A 19,190-nucleotide genomic window follows, 5' to 3' on the forward strand; every position below is an offset into this window, starting at 1 on the left:
CATCACTGTTGTGGAAATAGCAGAAATGTAAAACCTCTCTCAGTCATGCCTCGTGTCACATAAATGTGAAGTTTACATGCCTGTCTCAAATCTAAATACTGAGTCACTTTTACATAAAAGTACCAACTGCATTCTTACTGGGTTGCACCAAGTAACGCTTACGTTAACATGGCATAAGTCTGAACTGAATCACTATGGAGAAATAATTTTCCGAAAGACTCATCGATTTGTTGCTGATTAGTTAGTTAAATGAGAAAATGGATATGACTCATGTCTGTATGATCAGTGTGAAGCTACAGCCAGGAGACGCTTAGCTTAGCTTAGCATAGCATAAACACTAGAAGTGTGGAGAAACAGCTTGTAATCTGCCTACCAGCACGTTATATTGTTGCTTTACATACGACGTGTTGATTGGTGAGCTACAGAGGTGCTGGGAGGTGGATTTTGTTAGCTTCAGAGCAAAGATAGCTGTTCCTGTTTCCAGCCTTTATGCTAAGTGAGACATATTTAATATGTGTCTTTCTCTGCTTGCTTTCATAAGATCACTTTATTAAGTTTACCCAGGAGCAGTTAAGACTCGTGTATGGAATTTATACGGACACTTAAAGATTAAATATGAAAGTTAACAAGAAACTCAAAATGACCACTGATTTAATGACCTAATGCTGTACACTTGACATTAACTTAATGGAACAGTAATCTGGTTCAAATCCAGACTGATAGCCAACAGACCTGCCTTTTAAAAACAGAGCTGGCCAATCCCCCCCCCCCCCCAAAATATTCAACAGCTACTTAGTACCCTCTCATGACTGCAGATCAGGAATGCCACCACATAAACTGCTGCTGTGTTACTATGTGCTGCTGTGCTGAGGAAGCATATGGTTTGCACTAAGCGCTATATGAATGTGATGACAGAGTGCTGCTGGAGGCAGCAGAGCCCTGAGACGACGGCTCGCTGCTGGCCTGGCTGGAGCCTACAGTATGACCTACTGCTCTATGTGTGGGGGACGTCCCACCCAGCACTCAGTAGCTGGCAGCGGCTTTGTGCAGGGCATTTGGCAGAGTCACCGATGAAGGGAGATGGCAAACGCTGTCAAACGAAAGTGAAAGAAGCTGTGAAGGAGTTCCTGCCACATTTTACTTCGCTGTAAGACATAGCTTGAGGCTCCCAGTGTTTCTGCCTTTATCAATAGAGATTATCATCAAACTGTGTATAAAAATACACTTTGACCCACTTGTTTTATTGTCTCTACGAGAGGTCATGTTTCTGCTCCCGTATATCTTCTTTCTGCTGACGTGTCTCATAAAGTATGAATGGATCGCATGAAATTTCTGATTATATTTCTGGGATTTCCATTGTACTAACAACCAGCGGTGGAAAGTAAAGTACACAATCACCATTAGAAAATTAAAATTGCACTGAATCAATAAGAACAAAAAATGCACTGTTAGCATAAATCTCACAAAACATGAAATAAGTCTACACTGTAACCCATAATAGAACAACAAACAAACAAACAAACAAACAAAAAGGTACCAAAACAACTATAACATCTATGATAGATCCCTCAGTCTATGTTTAAAGGACCAGTGTGTGGGATTTAGGAGGATCTACTGGCAGAAATTAATGTTTTTAATAGTGTAGAATCACCTCTTAATGTCTATAGAGGAAGTGGATCCACCATGTTTCTACAGTAGCTCAGAACAGACAAACTAAGCACCGGCTCCAGAGTGCCTTTCACCTTTTCCGTGAGTTTCGTGCTGCAGGTGAGTTTCGTTTTCATGTTTGAGGTACTTGAGTACTTCCATTTAATGCAACTTTGTGTTTCGACTTTGCTACATTTCAGTGGGAAACACTGCACTTTTTATTCCATTAAATTATTTGACAGCTTATAAAATCTGATATTTTTAAAGATTAACCTACACAACATTATATAAAGTAATAAAATTTGCTCCACTTTAACCAGCTATATCACTAAGAATAATCAAATACATACGACATATAACATGGAGAGGGGCCATTTTCCTGCTCTACTTTTTACTGCTCATGTAAAAGTATGAACATTGGATTTTTACTCATAATGGGGTGTTTTTATTGTGTGGTATTGCTGGTATGTCAACGATCTAAATACTTCCTACACCACCGCTAATAACTTTGACACAAACAAAAAGCGGGACTTTTGAAGTTCTGCAGGATTAGCAAATCACTTCAGTGACAGGACTGATGCCTTTGCGAGTAACAGCTGGTTGGAGAATTGTTCTACAGTGAATGTGAGTGCCGTCCTCTCATCATCATGTTCATCTGGGTATCAAATTTAAGTGTTTAACCATATATGGACTGCACTTGACCTCCATGTGTACCTCTACAGAATTGAGGAAGCTTGTGTGGCACCTTGTGTTAGTCCAGCTCTGGAGAAGCTAGCTGTTAGTGAGCGTGGCTAATCCATGAGCTGGCACGGGCCCAGTGCGTGGCCATGTGTTCCTGCAGAGAGCAGCATTCCCCCAGGAGCTGCTGTCAGCACAAACTCAGGAAACAGTTATACTGTTCATATTTTTACAAGCTGCCTCTATGTGCAGCTAAAGTGAATCATAAGCTAATCACTGCCAGCTGCCCCCGGCCCTGCTCTTGCTAGTCTGGTGCTTGCTTGCGACTCAGGCTGGAGGTATGAGGGGAATCTTTCACATGCCACATTAATCTCTGCCCCGATATTCATCTTCACTGACCATCCTGCACTCCACTTTTTCCAGCCAGCCCACCCACTCCTATCCCACCGCAATGAGGGAGTGATTTGACCGTTGACCTGATGATTCCTGAAGGTGGAGGGGATTCTGAGGTGAGGTTGTCAGATTGATGGACTATATTTCAAATACATATAGAGGGTTGAAAGTTTTGGGGAGAGTGTGGACAGATATGTAAAATAAGCCTTGTGTGCTGTCTCCTACAGCAGAGTGATGTGACCTCGACTGCGTGAAGACGGTGTTGGGTGGAGGTGTTAATGCAAACATTTTTGAAGTGATGCACTACATGGCTTTGGAGATCTCACTCCTTGCTCACGGAGAATGCAGTGAATTTCTCTGTGAGTAATGTGAAAACGCTGAGGTCACTGTGGGAATGAGATTTGTCTCAGCACTGAAGTTCGTGACTAAACTCGGTTTTTAGAAATGCTGCAACAAAAGGATGAAAACGACTTCCAGCCTGGACTGGACCCTAAAGCCACACAAGTCCAGAAAAACTGACTTGTATTGAGGTATGTGTGCACATACATTGACTGCAACTATCATCCAGAACATTATTACAAATTGACAACTCTTGTTGTGTGAAAGGGAAGCTGCCCTTGGATTCTTGGCTCTTTGTACTGAGGCGTGATGGGGTCAAAAGAAGATTCATGAGGAGTCCTGCTCTGCTCCTCGTTCGTCTTCCTTCACCTGCAGCTAACTGTCCCACCAGGGAGCAGGGATCAGACCCTGTCCTCCGCAGACCCTGCGTTCTCTACAAACACCCTCTGCCTCCCCTCTCATCTCCACCCCTTTGTAGCCAACATTAAGCCTCTCTGATGGATGACAGGGGCTTCTTTGGCGCAGACTGGTGGGAACACTTCTGGTTCTGGTTAGCAAGCTAAAGCTGTGCTTGAGAGACAGACTGCAGCATCCTGGCTAAAGCTAAGCTAAAGCTAAGCCAGGCCCGCAGGCCCCAGTGTGCAGAGCGTAGCCAGGGATCAGGATATTTTTGGGGCCTTGAAAGCTCTCTGTTAGAACTAGAAAGATAAGTGCCCTTAACACAAATGATCTGTCCTTAATCACCATCTGTCTTGGAGGAGTATTGACAGTAAATCATTTGAATCTTTTCTGTGAGTTAACCGTTTGTGTAGACGGGTTAATTGAAGACTAGACATCTACAACTGAGCACCGCAAAATGAGGGACTGACCACATGCTGCCATGAGCGACTACCTCAAAAATGTTTTTGTTTGGGCTGTGAGATTGACGCTCATTTTCTGGATCACCGTAGAATGATAATGGTTGGAAGACAGACAGTGTAGAGTTACGAGCCGTGAACGTCCCCCTTCAGAGCAGGAACTCTTAATGTAGCTCTGTGCCGCCATCCTAATTCAATTAGCCCGTGTCAATCACTGCTGAGGTATCAAACCACCTCAGACTAATATTTGCAGAGGGGCTCTAATATCAATACGCAGGTAAAGGCAGTAGACTCTCCCCTCCGCAATTATATAACCACATATGGCTGAAGCAGTGAATGACAACATTTACCACCCATCTGTGAGCACAGGCCGCCATGGTGGAACAGCCATCTCTATGAGAGAGGCCCTACACACACACCCACTCACACACACATATGCGCTCGTGCCACGCCAATCGCCAAATGTATTTTAACTGGCATATTTTAATATTAGCTCCAGAAAAATGACACTGGTATTTACAAAGTAAAAGGAGTCTAAATGGCCCATTTGAGCCAGAGTAAACACATTTAGCTATGAGGTCAGAGGCTGCCACACTAGAGGCAGGTTAGTTTGATAATTTTGTCAAAATGTTTAATGTCCTGCTAAACCGTTTGGGAAAAACAAGTGCTGCGCTGATATTGACTTTGGCAGCAGCCTGTATACTCAAGGCTTTAAACATGTAAATCAAATGCTCCATCGTCAGGCAAATGTGAGTAGACGTTTCATGCCCAGCTAGTCGCACTGTAGGTCCCTGCCACAACTCGCTCACCCCACCCTCCGTCCATACTGTGTGATGAACAGATAGGGCACCACAGTGTGCGTGGGGGGGCGTGTGTGTGTGTTTGCATTTCTGAGTACTTTTAGGTCAAACATCTTGATTTGATGAAATCTGGAAATTGCTGCAATTTCAATGTAGCATTGTCATCACATCACAAGTACGTAGGAGCTTGAGGTGAGGTGAGATATACATGAATGGGGTAGATTAATTATATGGCATGGTGCGCATTTAAGTTACACGTGTAAGCACCGCTAACCACTCACATACACCCACACATACGCACACACAATGTTCAGATGTTCCTCATCAAGCACCTAAAGGAATAAGCCCACATCTCATATCCAATATGTCACCCTGCCTGCGTAACCGCTGTTACAGCATCCCCAACTCAGGTCCTTTTCACTTTCCATCGCTCTCCTTGCGCTGGTAATTGTGCATGCCGCCGAGAGAGAGGCACTGAAACCGCAAGGTAATTTCAACAGCGTTCTCCTCCTGCTTTCAAGGCTTGAAACAACACATCACCTCCCAGATGCTTCTAGGCCGACCTGACGTCTCTGAGCAGCGCTCCGACGTTTACATGCAGGCGGTTTCACCGCGCCGGCCCGCTGCACTGTTTGTGCTGGAAGTCTGCTGTGCCTCACACCCCAATCACATGCAATCATGTGTGTTTCCTGGATTACTATATGTAAACTCCTCTCACTCACACACACTCCCACACACAGAGGCACACATGAGTACAAATGCATGCATGGCCCTTAGAGTAAGAAAGCCATCAAAACTCATTCTGTCATAGGCCTATGCTGTATATACTCTCATAAAAGCGTATATACACACACAGACACCCAAAGAGCAGACCACAGAGTTAAAAGAAAGCATGTTTACGTAACACGATCACTTTTGTTACACAGGGTTTATGATGCTTGATTCCATCCACTCTTTCTCAATGTTATTAAACTGTAAAAGACTGTTTTCCTTTTCTACCTCCCTGGTTTTCGGCACATTGTTTAGTACAGTACACAGTGTGCCTCCTGACGACACTCAGCCTCTGTAACTCTGCTCTGCTGGCTCTCTGGGGAAATCATCGGCACTAATAGGAAACATGCTGTGCTCTCTCTCTCTCTCTCTCTCTCTCTCTCTCTCTCTCTCTGTCACTCTCTCTCTCTCTTTCTCTCTCACACACACACACACACACACACACACACACACACACACATACGCAAAGAACAGCGCAGATACATAAAAAGAGTTGCCCATTTGTGCCAAAGTGTCTTTGAGCAAGACAGCTGCACTTCTACGAGCCGCAGGTTCTCCATGCACTCTTGGATATTCTCTGGGATCTAATGGAAGAGGCAGCTTTCTAAAAATGTATTTTAGAACAGTAACTAATTTACTCTCACTACACTCAATTTATTTCTTCATGAAATGTAAAACAGGACTGAATAGAAACTTATTTTCTTCTTTGCCAAAGATGTAGCAATACTGGCGCACTTACTAAATGACACTAAATTGTCTTCAGTTTTATTGCTTTCTCTTTAAAAGTATCCCCAGTTGTACTTATTTTCACAATTATCTGGCAGATGCATTATCCTTTTAAGATGGTATAATCTAAGGCAGTTCATTGTTTGTATTTGTCGTATGATCCCTCAGCAAATCAAGTGTCTAAGGCAGCACATGATGGTCTGTAAGACATGAATACTGGTAGATTTGTACAACAGGAACTGCTTGGTTTTCTGTTTTCAGAGAGAATTAGCTGGAAGACAGACAGCATAGAGTGTGTGCAAGTCTTGTCTTCTGAGAATAAAACAGCTCACAACATAAACACAAAACGATAATCCTATCACGCCGCTTTGACAGTTTACTCTCATTAAATTGTGAATCATGTCCGGCCAAAGTGTTCGGTCATTGCGCTGACGCTGTCGTATCCAGTGGAGATAGGGGACCTTATGAACACTGATCTCCGTGCCAGAAATAGAGCTGGTGATGTGTCACGTTGACCCTGTGGAGACCAGCACGGCCCCTCTTCCCATGAGGGATGTTTTAGGGGTTGTGGAGTTGAGCTTGTTTCCAGTGAGACAGCCAAATAGGTTTGTCAGCAGGACTGAGAGGCTTAGCCTAACATGATCTAAGTGGGTTTGCCCGCGGTTCTGCATTGATTTAGGATGATTAAATAAGTTAAAACCATGAAAACACGGTGGGTCAATGAGGATCATAATTCTATTGGCATGATTAATGGAAGAAGAAAGTTCACAACTGGCCTGTGTGTGTTTGTATAGTTATGGGGATTTTTAGATGTTAATGTGTGAAAATGGTAAATGTATTGTCATCTGCACTCATTTCTGTTCTGTTTGAGACAATGTGTCCCTTTTTCTCAGCAAAGACGATACTCTTGTTCATCTTTATCCATCAAGTGCTTTTGGTGACTTCAGCTAGAAACGTCTGACCTTACCAGACGGCGATGTCGCATGACTCTACCTCACATATTTGTGTTTACTGCAGAGGCCAGTCGGAACAAGTTTTCTGTTTGTGTTGTGACTGAACTGTGACAAAGCCTTGTATGACTATTGGTAGAATTTTCCACTCGTTAATCAAGAAATGCACACTTTTAGCAGATTTAATGTTTATGTTTCCCACCCTTCTGACACTAAATGAACAGTGACCCCGAGCGTATGACACATCTCCACAGCTGAGTACATCCACAAGGGACTCACCCATCTCTCGTGCCGTCCATGGCAGCCAGCGGGGACAGGTGGTGAGGGCTGCCGAGGCCTTGGTCCAGTCGGTGTTGTCGGGAGGGCAGGTCAGTGGTGGAGGCGGAGGTGGGGTTAGGGGCAGGGGAGAGGAGCTCCACTGAGGCGCTGTGATGGGGGGTGCTGGAGCCAGTATACAGGCCTGAAAGACAAACAAAGCTAATTCAGTAAACGTGCCAAATAAACTCAAGGGCCCTGCGCTCCATATTTCCTTTGAGCAAATTAAAAGCCATTTCATGGCAACAGGACTTTGTTTTGACAACCTTCATCCAATCAGACAGCTCTGTAAAATAAAATGTTCTGTGTTTGCCCTGTTTGTAATTTAGGGTACATTGTTTGCGCTGCCACAGGGATTGGCCTTGTTTGTGCTTTTAGTTGTTTGTTCTTAATACACAATAATAAACTAAAATGTTACATATGCTTGAACAGTGACTTTAAACAGTAGGGCTATTAAAAGGGGGGAATAAGGTTACTGGATAGCATCTGTTTTGTGTGTGTGTGCCTGTTTGTGCATGCTGATTGCAGTTACGGTTACGTCGTTGGTACATGCATGGGTATGTGATGTGTTTCTGCATGTGCTGGTCAGCAAGTAAAGTGGTCAGTATCAGTGTCATCTTTTAGACACGCAGCTGGAAATATGCAGAAAAAATATAGCAGAGAACAGTATCGTTTCCTGATTTGGTTCAAAAACGTCCAATCGTCTTTCACTATTCAATCACTGAGTATTTCTAAATCATACTTGATTAACATTTTGTATGGAGGGTTATTCTCTACTGAATCTAGATGCATGTTGCCAGTTTTTTCTACAGTCTCAAGCTGTGGACTCCAATTAAACATTCATTCAACAATTCATTTTTCCTATTCAGAATGCACTAACTACAGACTACCAACTAATTATTATTGCTTATAGATTAACATTTGTTTTCAGTGACAAAAGCCCATCCTAAATTCACAAAGCCCAAGGTTATGTCTTAAAATGTCTCATTTTATCTGACCAACAGCCCAGAACCCAAAGGTATTCCTTTTACTGTCATATAAAACTAAGAAAGAATTATCTTTTCATTTGAGAAGCTGGAACCAGTAGTGTTCGGCCATATTTGTTGGAGTACATTGCCCCTTAAAATCCCTGTTAATTTGTCACCACATTGCGCATATGAGCTGCACATATCATCAGACAAATCCGCTGTAATACATCTGACCTTTCCACCACTTCCCTCGACAAGTTTCCACTGGTTTAATCTGAAAATGTTGCTCCAGAGAGAGGCTTCCGACAAATCATGGTGAAATCTTAATGTTCAGTGAAAAACTAGACATTGTACACACAGTGTCTTGATAAGAACAGTTACACTTGATCTCCACTTGCTCTCCCAACACAATAAATCTGCTCTCCCCATCTTCCACTCCGTTTTTTGGCTAATTTCTTTCCCAGCATCCACAAGGACTGTCTGTGGCAGTTAACCAGCGATGAGCAGAGAGGACAGGATGAGATGAAAGGAAGAGAAAAGATCGGTGCTCCTGGTTTTGCCGTTTGCAGACCCAGCTGTTCTCAAGTGGAAGCATGAGGCCTGATCTGACAGCACTCTGAAATGGCTACAAGCTTGATTCATTACCCCCAAATCATCAATCACAGACCTTAAATGTTTTCCCCTTTAGCCCCAACATCTGCTACCAGACCAGCAAAACAGTCGACAAATAATGGCCGTGATTGCCTCAATTTCTTTGCTAGTTCCTTATGGACGGTGAGCGAGAGAGAGGGGATCTGGTGGCACTCTTTAAGGGTTAATAAAGGATTATGTTCTGAAGATGTTGTGGATTGGCTCTGAAATGTTTCTGGTCGAGTTCAGGAAGAAAGCTCCGCGTGAGAGGGAGATGGAGAGGTACATCGGCCATTCAGCATAACAGCAGGAGCATGTAAACCTCTGCACTAAAACAATGATGAGTTCTTCCTCTGGTTAATCAGAGAACACTCTAATTATGCTCAATAAAACAGAGAGGGGCTTCTCGTAAGTCTCGCTGCAGCCATGTGAATAAGAGCAGGCTTATAACCGGCGAACAGGAAAACAGTTTAGCTCTGACTGGAAGCATGACTCATTTTCTGCTCCACAAGTGTTAATGATGGGACGGCTGCCCACTTTGCCCCACCTCTTCCACGCATCCTATTGGGCCTGGAACAAAGTAAAACTCATGTAAATCGGGACCCGGCATGCCAACCTGCAACATCTTTGCTGGCCTCGAATAACACAGCATCCCTGAACGCTTTGGCGTCGGCTCTCGAGTGACTCCTCCGGGCTTTACAACATTTAACAAGAGAGCAAGAAACATCCACTCAGAAACAGAGGGAGGCCGAGGGGAAAAAGCCAAGATTCGGAGGCCTGGTCCGACATTCAAAGACAAGCTGAGCATTCACAGTCATCAACGGTGCGCTGGAGTTCCAGCAACAATAACAGAGAGCAACAGGGAGCCTGGATGCGGTACAGGCAGAAAACAAGGACAGATGTGTCCATAAACTGAGGGAGCCATGGGGCATCTCTCTTGTCTTTAAGATGGTTATAATAATTTATTTATCTCTCTCTTGTTCCCAATCCAAAGTAGTGTTGACATTTGGTGATGGTCAAATTCATCAATTAGAAAAATGGAAGTTTAAAGGCCACATGTGATGAATAAAAGTTTCTGTTTGTAGCTGTTAGTAATGGTTTTTGCAGTCTTTGCATGACAAGATGACAGGTTCATATAATATGGTTATGAAATTCAAACCAAACAAACAAAAGCTGAAGGTTGTAACACTTCTTTATAAACTTAAAATGGCAAGTAGCGTCCAACATCTAAAATGTTGATACAACATGTGTATAAGCAATTAAAGATAGATTATGGTGGTGTAATTTGCTTATGTTTTACCAAAGGCACCATAAGTATGATTTTTCTGCCTAAAAGCACAAAATTACCATAATACATCTGCAGGAATGTCAACACGGCTGTTGATTACCACCAATGACTTGGTGATTGTTTTGCCAGGTGTTACATTTCTGGCGGTCATATCTCACTTGTTGGCCTGTTCTTCTGCTTTGGAACAAGTACTCCCTGGCCATTGCTATTTTGAGACACGGCCAGTCTCTTGAATTCATATTTTGAATTGCTCAACCACAGAGAACGGTGCTACTGCCGGTGTCACATGACATTGTATTGCATGCATGTGGTATTGCTCATTAAAAGTGTTTATCCTAAGAATCTGTGCCATAATTCATTTATGTTCCAGCATGTTTTGTGATGTTTTCACATATGGAAGGTGTCATAAGAAACTTCAAATCAACATTGATGAAATCATGTACATATGTTGAATTTGTGGATCAATTATTAAAAATGTCTCAGACACAGAATGGGTTACATTATCAGGGTGTAAGATGACAGAGGAGCATCGTGTGTGCACCTGTGAAGATGTCTTGGCCCAGTCCAGGAGAACGACCGTCTTTGCCGTTGTAGAGGTGCTGCGAGGAGGTGGAGGTCTGGAGGTGCTGCATAGACAGACAGTCACTCAGGACGTCCTGCTCCAGGTGAGGACAGGGCCGAAGCTGGTAATCACAAAGACCAAACAGAAAATGTTTATGATAAATGATGTTGAGTCATTTCAAGACAACCCCATCTGGTTTGCAAGATTATACAACCTAAGAACGAAACACAGCTTCAGAGTGCTTTTCTGTTTGTAGGTTGGACCCCACTGTACTGTATGTGGGGTGTCTTTTGTTTTCTCTTTTTGCAATAACGTGATTGTGACGTTAATTTGAAACAGTATCTCAGCAAATGAGAATACATTCTCAGTCAGGGGGAACCAAAGGAAAGATCGTACACTCCTTTTTGAGTCATGCATTGGCCTTGGACATTTGCGGGTAAGTGATCAGTGTACCAACTGAGAGCCAACGCAAGATTGCTTCTGTTTCTCTCACTGCCAACAGTAATGGGGGCAACTGAAGACACATTTCAGCTGGATAGTCCATCACACGCCACACAGAAGTAACCTAAACCTAAGGAAAGTTGTTGGAGAAATGAGACATCTGCCTTATGGATCAGTAGAACAGCTGACCCCTGTTGTATACATCAGTGGATTTGTCTGTAATAAAACATCACAGTTGCTGAGGTACATGCCAGGACTGTACTAACAACCACATCTTTCCTTTACTCAGGAGATTTACCTTAAAAAAACACTGAAAATTCAACACAGGAACTGCTACAGGACTATAGCTGATTATCAGCAGGTAGAGAGAAAGACATTTCAGACCAACAGCATGTAATACAGCAATGTGTGCCAGAATTAAGACAGTGACTGGAAAGAAAGAGGAATCTACCAAAGGACAATGGCAATGGACACGATCTGCTACAACAGATCTTCTATTCATTCATAAAAGCTTGATTATAGTTTGTTCTTCTGTGCCATAGACCGCCATTGTTCTCCACAAACTAATAAAACACATCAATGAGCCACAGTGTTGCACTGGGTGACATTTTCCTAATTATGATGAACAAATATGCAATTATGCTAACCTAAACAAGACTGTTATTTAAAATCCACCCAGTTTCCATCATCGTTAAACATTCAAACAATGATCAAGTGTTAGACCAGATATGTCAACCATATTCAATTCTCTCTTTTATTCTTCAATTTAAAGGGTTCAACTGCTATATATTATCAAGTTAACATTAGCTTTTTCAATTGGTTCAGTTAGCACAGAAGTGTAAATATTAAGGAAAAACTAATCTCTGTACGAACTTTTGTGCAATCTCTACAATATACTGTACATGGGTTCAGTTTCTCAGGAAATCAACACGTAAACTAACTTTACATCAAGTTTGCATTTTGGCATCATGCTGTGATATTAACTCTAAACTATCTTGAATAATACAAACAATAAGTTTTCAGCCAAGTTTATAATAGTAAGAAGTGATAACTTTATGCCAAGAGGCATAAAAACCTGGCAGTGTTGGCTTGAGTCGTTTGGACAAGTACAAGACGACAAGGTTGCCGCTGTTCACTAAGGTTTTTTCTCCATCATCATTCCAACCTTATCAATCTGTCCATCTGTCTCTTTCTGTCCGCTTGTCTTGTTCATCCATCCACAAATCCACCCTTTGTTATTCCATGGAAATCAATTCCACCTTTTGATTTTGTGGTTGGACCGCGGGTGGAAACATTCTTCAGCATTATCACAAAAATCCACTCTACCCTCTGATTACTCCCACAGAAGTTCATCGACAGCAATGAGCCAAGTGGACAGATAACTTCATCTTTGCGTGAGTTACTTCTTTTAAGACCTATCTGGCAAGTGATATTAAAGATGGTTGAACTTTTTTCAGCGAGGTTTTGCTCAACAGTTTTACGGCTGCCATCATCCATGTTGGGATTTCACACTTAGATACTGTATGTCAGTATGCGCATGTCCTCTAGGGGATCCTTGTGAGTGCCCTGCAAAACATTCATCACATGTAATTGGGGTTCTGTTTTCCCCACAGCGACACTCCTAACAGTTTTTCTCCAGTCCGCTCCAAGAGTGGAGTAAGAGCGTTTGTTTGACATTTGTCCATAACATCTGGCCACTGGGGTATTCCGCAGTGCAGCTTATTAACAATGCTACAAGCACACATGTGTTTCCCTTTACGATGCTAAGCGAAGGAACACATCATCCAGCCTGCCACTATCCAGCCCCTTCCACAACAATGAGCCCATTCTCTGTTATTTACCCGCTTCCAGTCAGGGAAAGAACAGGCTTTTGACCATGAACACGATGAAATGTGGTCAGACCTGATCTATTGTCAGGGAAATGATTCTCAAAGACACCCCTCTGCCACCCTGGCCTCCCAATCCCTCAATTAAACCATCTTGGTGGATCTGTGGGTAATGCACATCAGAACAGGAGATAATACATAAAGTGGTCTGTTTGAAAAACCTGTAACTTAACCATATTGACTTGAAGAAATCATGCTGGAAGCTGACTAAGAAAAAAGACCACAGTAGCTTGTGAACACAACATAGCAGTGTACTCTACACGATAAGCAGGAAAAGCCACCCATATGCACGTGTCAACTTTAAGTTAGAGACATTTATGTTTTATCAGTTGCTCTCACTTGATGCTAAAAACAAGGAACTTAAAAATCCCAGTGACAGTAGTCTCTAACTACTTGCAAGACCGTTGTACACTTTTTATTTTAGTTTCTCTTTAAATCTTTATCTATACACTCCACCCCTCTGTTGTAGAACATGTCTTACCTTTCTACGCACCTGTTGCTCTTTGGCCGAGTGGATCTTGACATGTTTGCGTAGGGAGCTGGGATCTGTATAGCGCTTGGTACAGCCGGGGATTTGACATGCGTATGGTTTCTACAAGGACAGAGAAGATATTTCCTATCAGTTTGAAGTGTGAAATACATTTACATTCACTTTATGGTAAGGACAGAGACACAAGGAATTAGGGTGTGAGTGAGTAAAATGTATACACAGTAAGTTTGAAATCTGCTGAAGTAAAGGCAATAAGTAAAGTCCTACCTTTCAGCTGAGAATGACAGAATTTGAAGTAAGAAGAAGAGGAAAAAAAGCATGAAAAAGAAAAAAGAAAAAGATCCATTATAAAATATTTCAATAGCAAATGATCTCCCTGTAGTTTTTTTTTTTTTAATGAATTTAAAGCTGGTGCATGTTATGTTTCACTTGGTGCTTGGTGTTTCTTTCCCTGCTGTAGTAATGAATTTCATCTCTTGGTTCTGCCATCATCAGGACTAAGTGGTCAATATAAATGCTTGACGATGTATCTAAAATTCACAGCTAATATTTAGGACACACAGTAGGGAGTGATTTGGGACAGCTGTGGAGGAGGTACAGCCGGGTAGTCTACCGATCACAGGTTTTGTGGTTCAATCCCCACCTCCCTCCGTCACGTCAAGTGTCCCTCAGGTTGCTGCTCCCCAGCCACTGGGGATACACAAGCCAGCGCATTTGTAATTGCCAGTCCCAAGTGAATAAAACAGGGGGAGTTGCATCAGGAAGGGTATGCAGCGTAAAAAACCTATGTCAAATCAAATACGTGGATCATAATCAAATATCCATGTCGAGTTGGGCGGGGCTCAATTTGCCAGTGAGATTGAAATAGATGATCCACTGCGGCAATCCCTAACAGGAAGCAGCTGAAAGCAGCACGACTCAGAAAATAATGGAGATTGTGGATATCTGTTGGATATTACAAACCAATAAAGAGTAATATTTAATCAATGTTGTCTACTGGTACTCTAAACCATCAGTCTGTAGGTGAGTGAATATGGTGAAGTGCAGACTGGTTGTGAGGAGGGAGATGTAGGCAGATTAGACTAACAGACATGACATCTGTAAAATGACTATCCCTTCTCATTAACCAAGCAAATATAGCATGTAAGCTGCCTCATTGAGGGATTTTTCCCCTCACGACAATTTTTCTTTCATCCTCTGGAATATAAGTTGGCCATTAAAGTGTAAGGGGATACGCGTCTTTATTAGCTCTGCCTCCATACCTCGAACCTCTCTGTAAATAAGCCATTGTTATTGCAAGGCGCTTACAGTGCCACTCATCTCCACCATGTTTGTTTTGCCAAGCAACGCACCCAATACAGTGCAAAAGCTTGAGTGAAAAAACATTAAAAATCAAGCATAACTTCTGTGTAGAATAAATATCATTAAAGCTCTAAAATGATTTTCCCCTAAAGTGTTTCTGGCAGCGCAGGCAGCTGGGCAGGCAGTGAATGTCTTAGCAGGGTGTTAATGTGAAGCCATAAGCATCAGGGTCCCAGATTAGCTGTATCATTTGTCCTACTGTGGAAAGAGTGGGTGGTGGAAGAAAATCTTTAACTGATAGAAAAACACAAGCCCGCATTCAGGACTCTATTTAAGTAAAAGTTCTGAATGATTTACTATTACGTGTACCAAAAGCAATGGTGGCTGGCCAGTGCAGGAACACGCAGGGGAGATATTCTGGAAATATAAATATTATACAAATACAGTTAAAATGAATATCTCTTTCAATTCAAGTTTTGCAGAAAGTGGTGAATTTGACACTTTCCTGATTAAAAAAAATCTCATCCTGTGCCTATATATATATATATAAATATATCTATATGTCATACAATGTAAGAGTAAACTGTTAAGAAATATAGGGCTCTAAAAGAGTTTGCGAGGAACAAATTTAGTTCCACATTGTTAAAAAGCTTTAAAATGATCTTAACTCAACTGAAGAGTTTGGAGTTTTGTTGGAGAGAGGCTGTTTGTAATGACCGATTTTAGGTTATATAAATATAACTTAATTGAGCTGACTGACTGAATATGGCTCTGTGGAAGCAGAGCATTCATCATCAACATTAACTTAATTTTAGATTCAGATAAACACAGGCTTTAAATTCAGTTTAGAAAACTGGTATCGTACTTCTAAAAGGCTTCTTCAAAGACCTATCCAAAATAATGTTTTTTTGGCTGTTTGGCTTGAAGCTGGTAAGTGTATTATTTTAGAGACTGGTCACATATTATTTTAAAGCGTCTAGTAATAATCTCAAACATAGATAATGAAAAGAGGTGTTTGGATTGAAATAGTTGATTAAAGTAGAAATTACTTTAAAATGTACAGGAGAAAACTGTAAGAGAGAAAAAACAAATACCTCAACTGTATTAGGTGCATAATCTGAGCAAAACAACTTGTTTACTCCCTTGCTGTGTTAGCGTGCAGATGGTGATAAAGTGAGGTACTGGTTGGGTTACTGAGACATGACGAGTGGCAGCGATGGCTGACTCAACCTTTCCTTCCCTTTATGCAGGTCAGAGAAACAGGCAAAGCTCTGTCTGAGCTCGCAGCTCCAATCCAAGTCTGTTACGACCCAAGCTGCGACTCGACCTAATGGAACTGATCGTTTAATGATCTGTGGCATGTCGCTGCCAGTGTAACGAGAGTGAGAATGCCACACCGCTCACTGACTGACAGCAAATTAAAGTCTAACACTGTCAAGATGTGGAAATGGGCATTGAGACTTGGATGGCAGCACAGTTTTTAATGTGGGTGTAAAAGTGATGGAGTGATACAGTATGAGCACACACGGCAGGCGCAGGCACACGCACACACACATAAACTGACTGGCATTCATTGCTGCTTATTTGACAACTATATTTTAATTTTGCATATAATCTAATTCCTCTCTCCGGGTACTCCGGCTTCCTCCCACAGACCAAAAACATGCTCATTAGATTGATTGGTGACTCTAAATTGCCCCTAGGTGTGAGTGTGAGTGTGAATGGTTGTGTGTATGTGCCCTGCAATCGGCTGGCGACCGGTCCAGGGTGTACCCCGCCTCCCGCCCGTTGACAGCCGAGATAGGCTCTGGCCCCCCCGCGACCCCGAAAGGAATAAGCGGCACAGAAAATGGATGGATGGATAGAATCTAATTCCTGACCGGATTTGGTAGAAACTAAATACAGTTTGTATCTGACACATGCAAACATTTACACTCAATAATTTCACGCAGCCATCCTTTCCGCAGCGCAGCGGCCTCCCAGGCTAGTATTACTGTCGTCCTGAGACAGATGAGACATTAATCTGTTCTGAAGAAACATTCGGAGGTGAGACAGAGCAGAGGCTTAGCTTCTGACCGTGTCCAGGTGAGTGCGCTGATGCTTGGCGCGGTCACTGGAGTTGCTGAAAGCTTTCTGGCAGCCGGGGTGCTGGCACAGGTACGGCTTCTCTCCTGTGTGGCTCCTCAGGTGGATCTTCAGGTTCTCCAGACGTGAAAATGCTTTGTTACACCCCTCGAACTGTGGAGGAGAGGAGAGAAGTCAGCACACACACGCACAGATACACGCAAAAAAGACAACCACACTCAGGCAGGTATGCACAGGACCACACAAGGAAATAAACAAAACACCCACACCCACACGTATACATGGAGAAGCACACACACACACACACACACACACACACACACACAGAAAAAAAGAAATCAATCATTGTAAAGCTGGCAAATTCTGGTACAATGTGGGCTCTGTATATATGTACGTCTGTGACTCAGAAAGATGCTGTCCCACTCTTTCCCCTCAGTCCCTTGATCACTCGCACAGCTGGAGGAGTTCACTCTACACCACAAATTCACCAGCTATGGAAAAGTGAGAGACGCTTAGGAACATGGGTGGTATAATCACGAGCATTTTTTCCATGGCTCTTGAATTACGCAGCCAATCCACGACCCTTTGTTGAAAACCTCGTCCACTTGAAAGACAGCAGCGTGCGTGTCAGTACACCTGCCTCAAGGCTGTCACTGCGTCTAAATTGCAGGGGAAACTGGAGTGTGCTATACAGCGGCAGTTAATGGGCTGTAATGCATAGCATGAGATAAGTGTTCTGCTGTGTATAGTGCATTAGACTGACAAGTGACAGTGACTGTAAACAAGCTCATATCCGACCCGGCTTGGCCCATTTGATCCAAACCACTCAGCCAATGAACACCACAGATTTGTTAACACGTGAATGATTCATGAGGCTTCTCACATGTCTACTCCTGCTCTTATGCAGAAAACACGGCTGATTGGCTGATGAGGCGGGCCATGTCAAGATCCCCTACAAGGGCTGCTGTGTAAAGAGTCACAAAGTGTATGGATCTACAGTCATATGGGGAAAACAGCTCAATGTTACTTATATACACAAAGAGCAATTTCATTTAGATATTCAGCAGCACCATGACATTGGTATACTGAGACTACTGTCACAGGGAACAATCGTGAGGAGCTCATGTTGGCATCTTTCTTCTGTACACTTCCCTGTGACCCTGCGAGGACTTCAGATGCAAGAAAAAGACAAAACAGTACACAGACAAAAAGTGGTGGAGGTGGAAAAGAGTAATGAGTAGTAGGGCAGAAACGACATGCATGATATTTGATGGGGTCTCGACCAAATAAGCAAGTTCCCTGGTGATGTAAATCAAAACATCTACTAGGCTTTTTTGACCAAAAAAATTGCTGGAACTATGAAATGAAGAGAACTTTTTAAAAGTCCCGTTTGTGTATTTTTGTTTACATTTCACTGCATCACAATAACTGTGAAGATTAGACAAATTATACAGATAAAAAAAAAAAACGACAATATTTGATACACAATTTTCACATAAAAGAAAAATAACAAGTATTTGTATCTACGTATTTACTGTGGCATGATTCAGATGTTTGAGTTTTATCCAACGAATAAATGTAAGGTGGTATACAACTTTGGTGATGCAAGGTTGTAATACCAAAAAAGGCACTGTAGCTACCCAGAATTTAAAATGAGCTACGACCACATAAACCACAGTTTATTTGTTTTTACATTTTCCTTTATGCACTCATTTTTATAGATGTTTTAGAAATGTATATCATAAAGCAAGATAAGATTGAAGAAATGTTAAATGTGTTGAACAATGTCTTTATTCATTCTGTCTCAAGAGGCTAAATATGAGGTTCAAAACACTGAGAAACAGGGAGCCAGGAAGGCATTCGGTGTAATGAAAACATGGTGATCAACTTTAAACTTAAATGTCAGCTGATAACAGCTTCCCCACTCTTAAATCTCACCTAAAACTAATTTCTTGCAGAGGGCTAAGCTGACAGCATGACTTCATGGATAAACTGCAGGTCTGTGGTCTCTACTGTCCATTGTATCCTGACCTTTAGTGAAGCCTACTGACAACAGGTCAGG

The 19,190-nt window shown here is 42.4% G+C and overlaps 1 protein-coding gene across 1 annotated transcript in view; it reads right to left on the bottom strand.

The window, feature by feature from the left end:
* Positions 1-19,190, bottom strand: part of LOC139329764 (zinc finger protein GLIS1) — a 71,844-nt gene that overhangs the window by 2,536 nt on the left and 50,118 nt on the right. The window contains exons 5-8 of the mRNA XM_070960201.1: positions 17,120-17,281; positions 13,733-13,843; positions 10,904-11,045; positions 7,441-7,621 (exon numbers count right to left, since the gene is read on the bottom strand). Coding sequence (XP_070816302.1) covers positions 7,441-7,621; positions 10,904-11,045; positions 13,733-13,843; positions 17,120-17,281 — 596 coding nt within the window. The remainder of the gene's footprint in view (positions 1-7,440; positions 7,622-10,903; positions 11,046-13,732; positions 13,844-17,119; positions 17,282-19,190) is intronic.

This window comes from Chaetodon trifascialis, chromosome 4 (genome assembly GCF_039877785.1).
Source record: "Chaetodon trifascialis isolate fChaTrf1 chromosome 4, fChaTrf1.hap1, whole genome shotgun sequence".
Lineage (NCBI taxonomy): Eukaryota > Metazoa > Chordata > Actinopteri > Chaetodontiformes > Chaetodontidae > Chaetodon > Chaetodon trifascialis.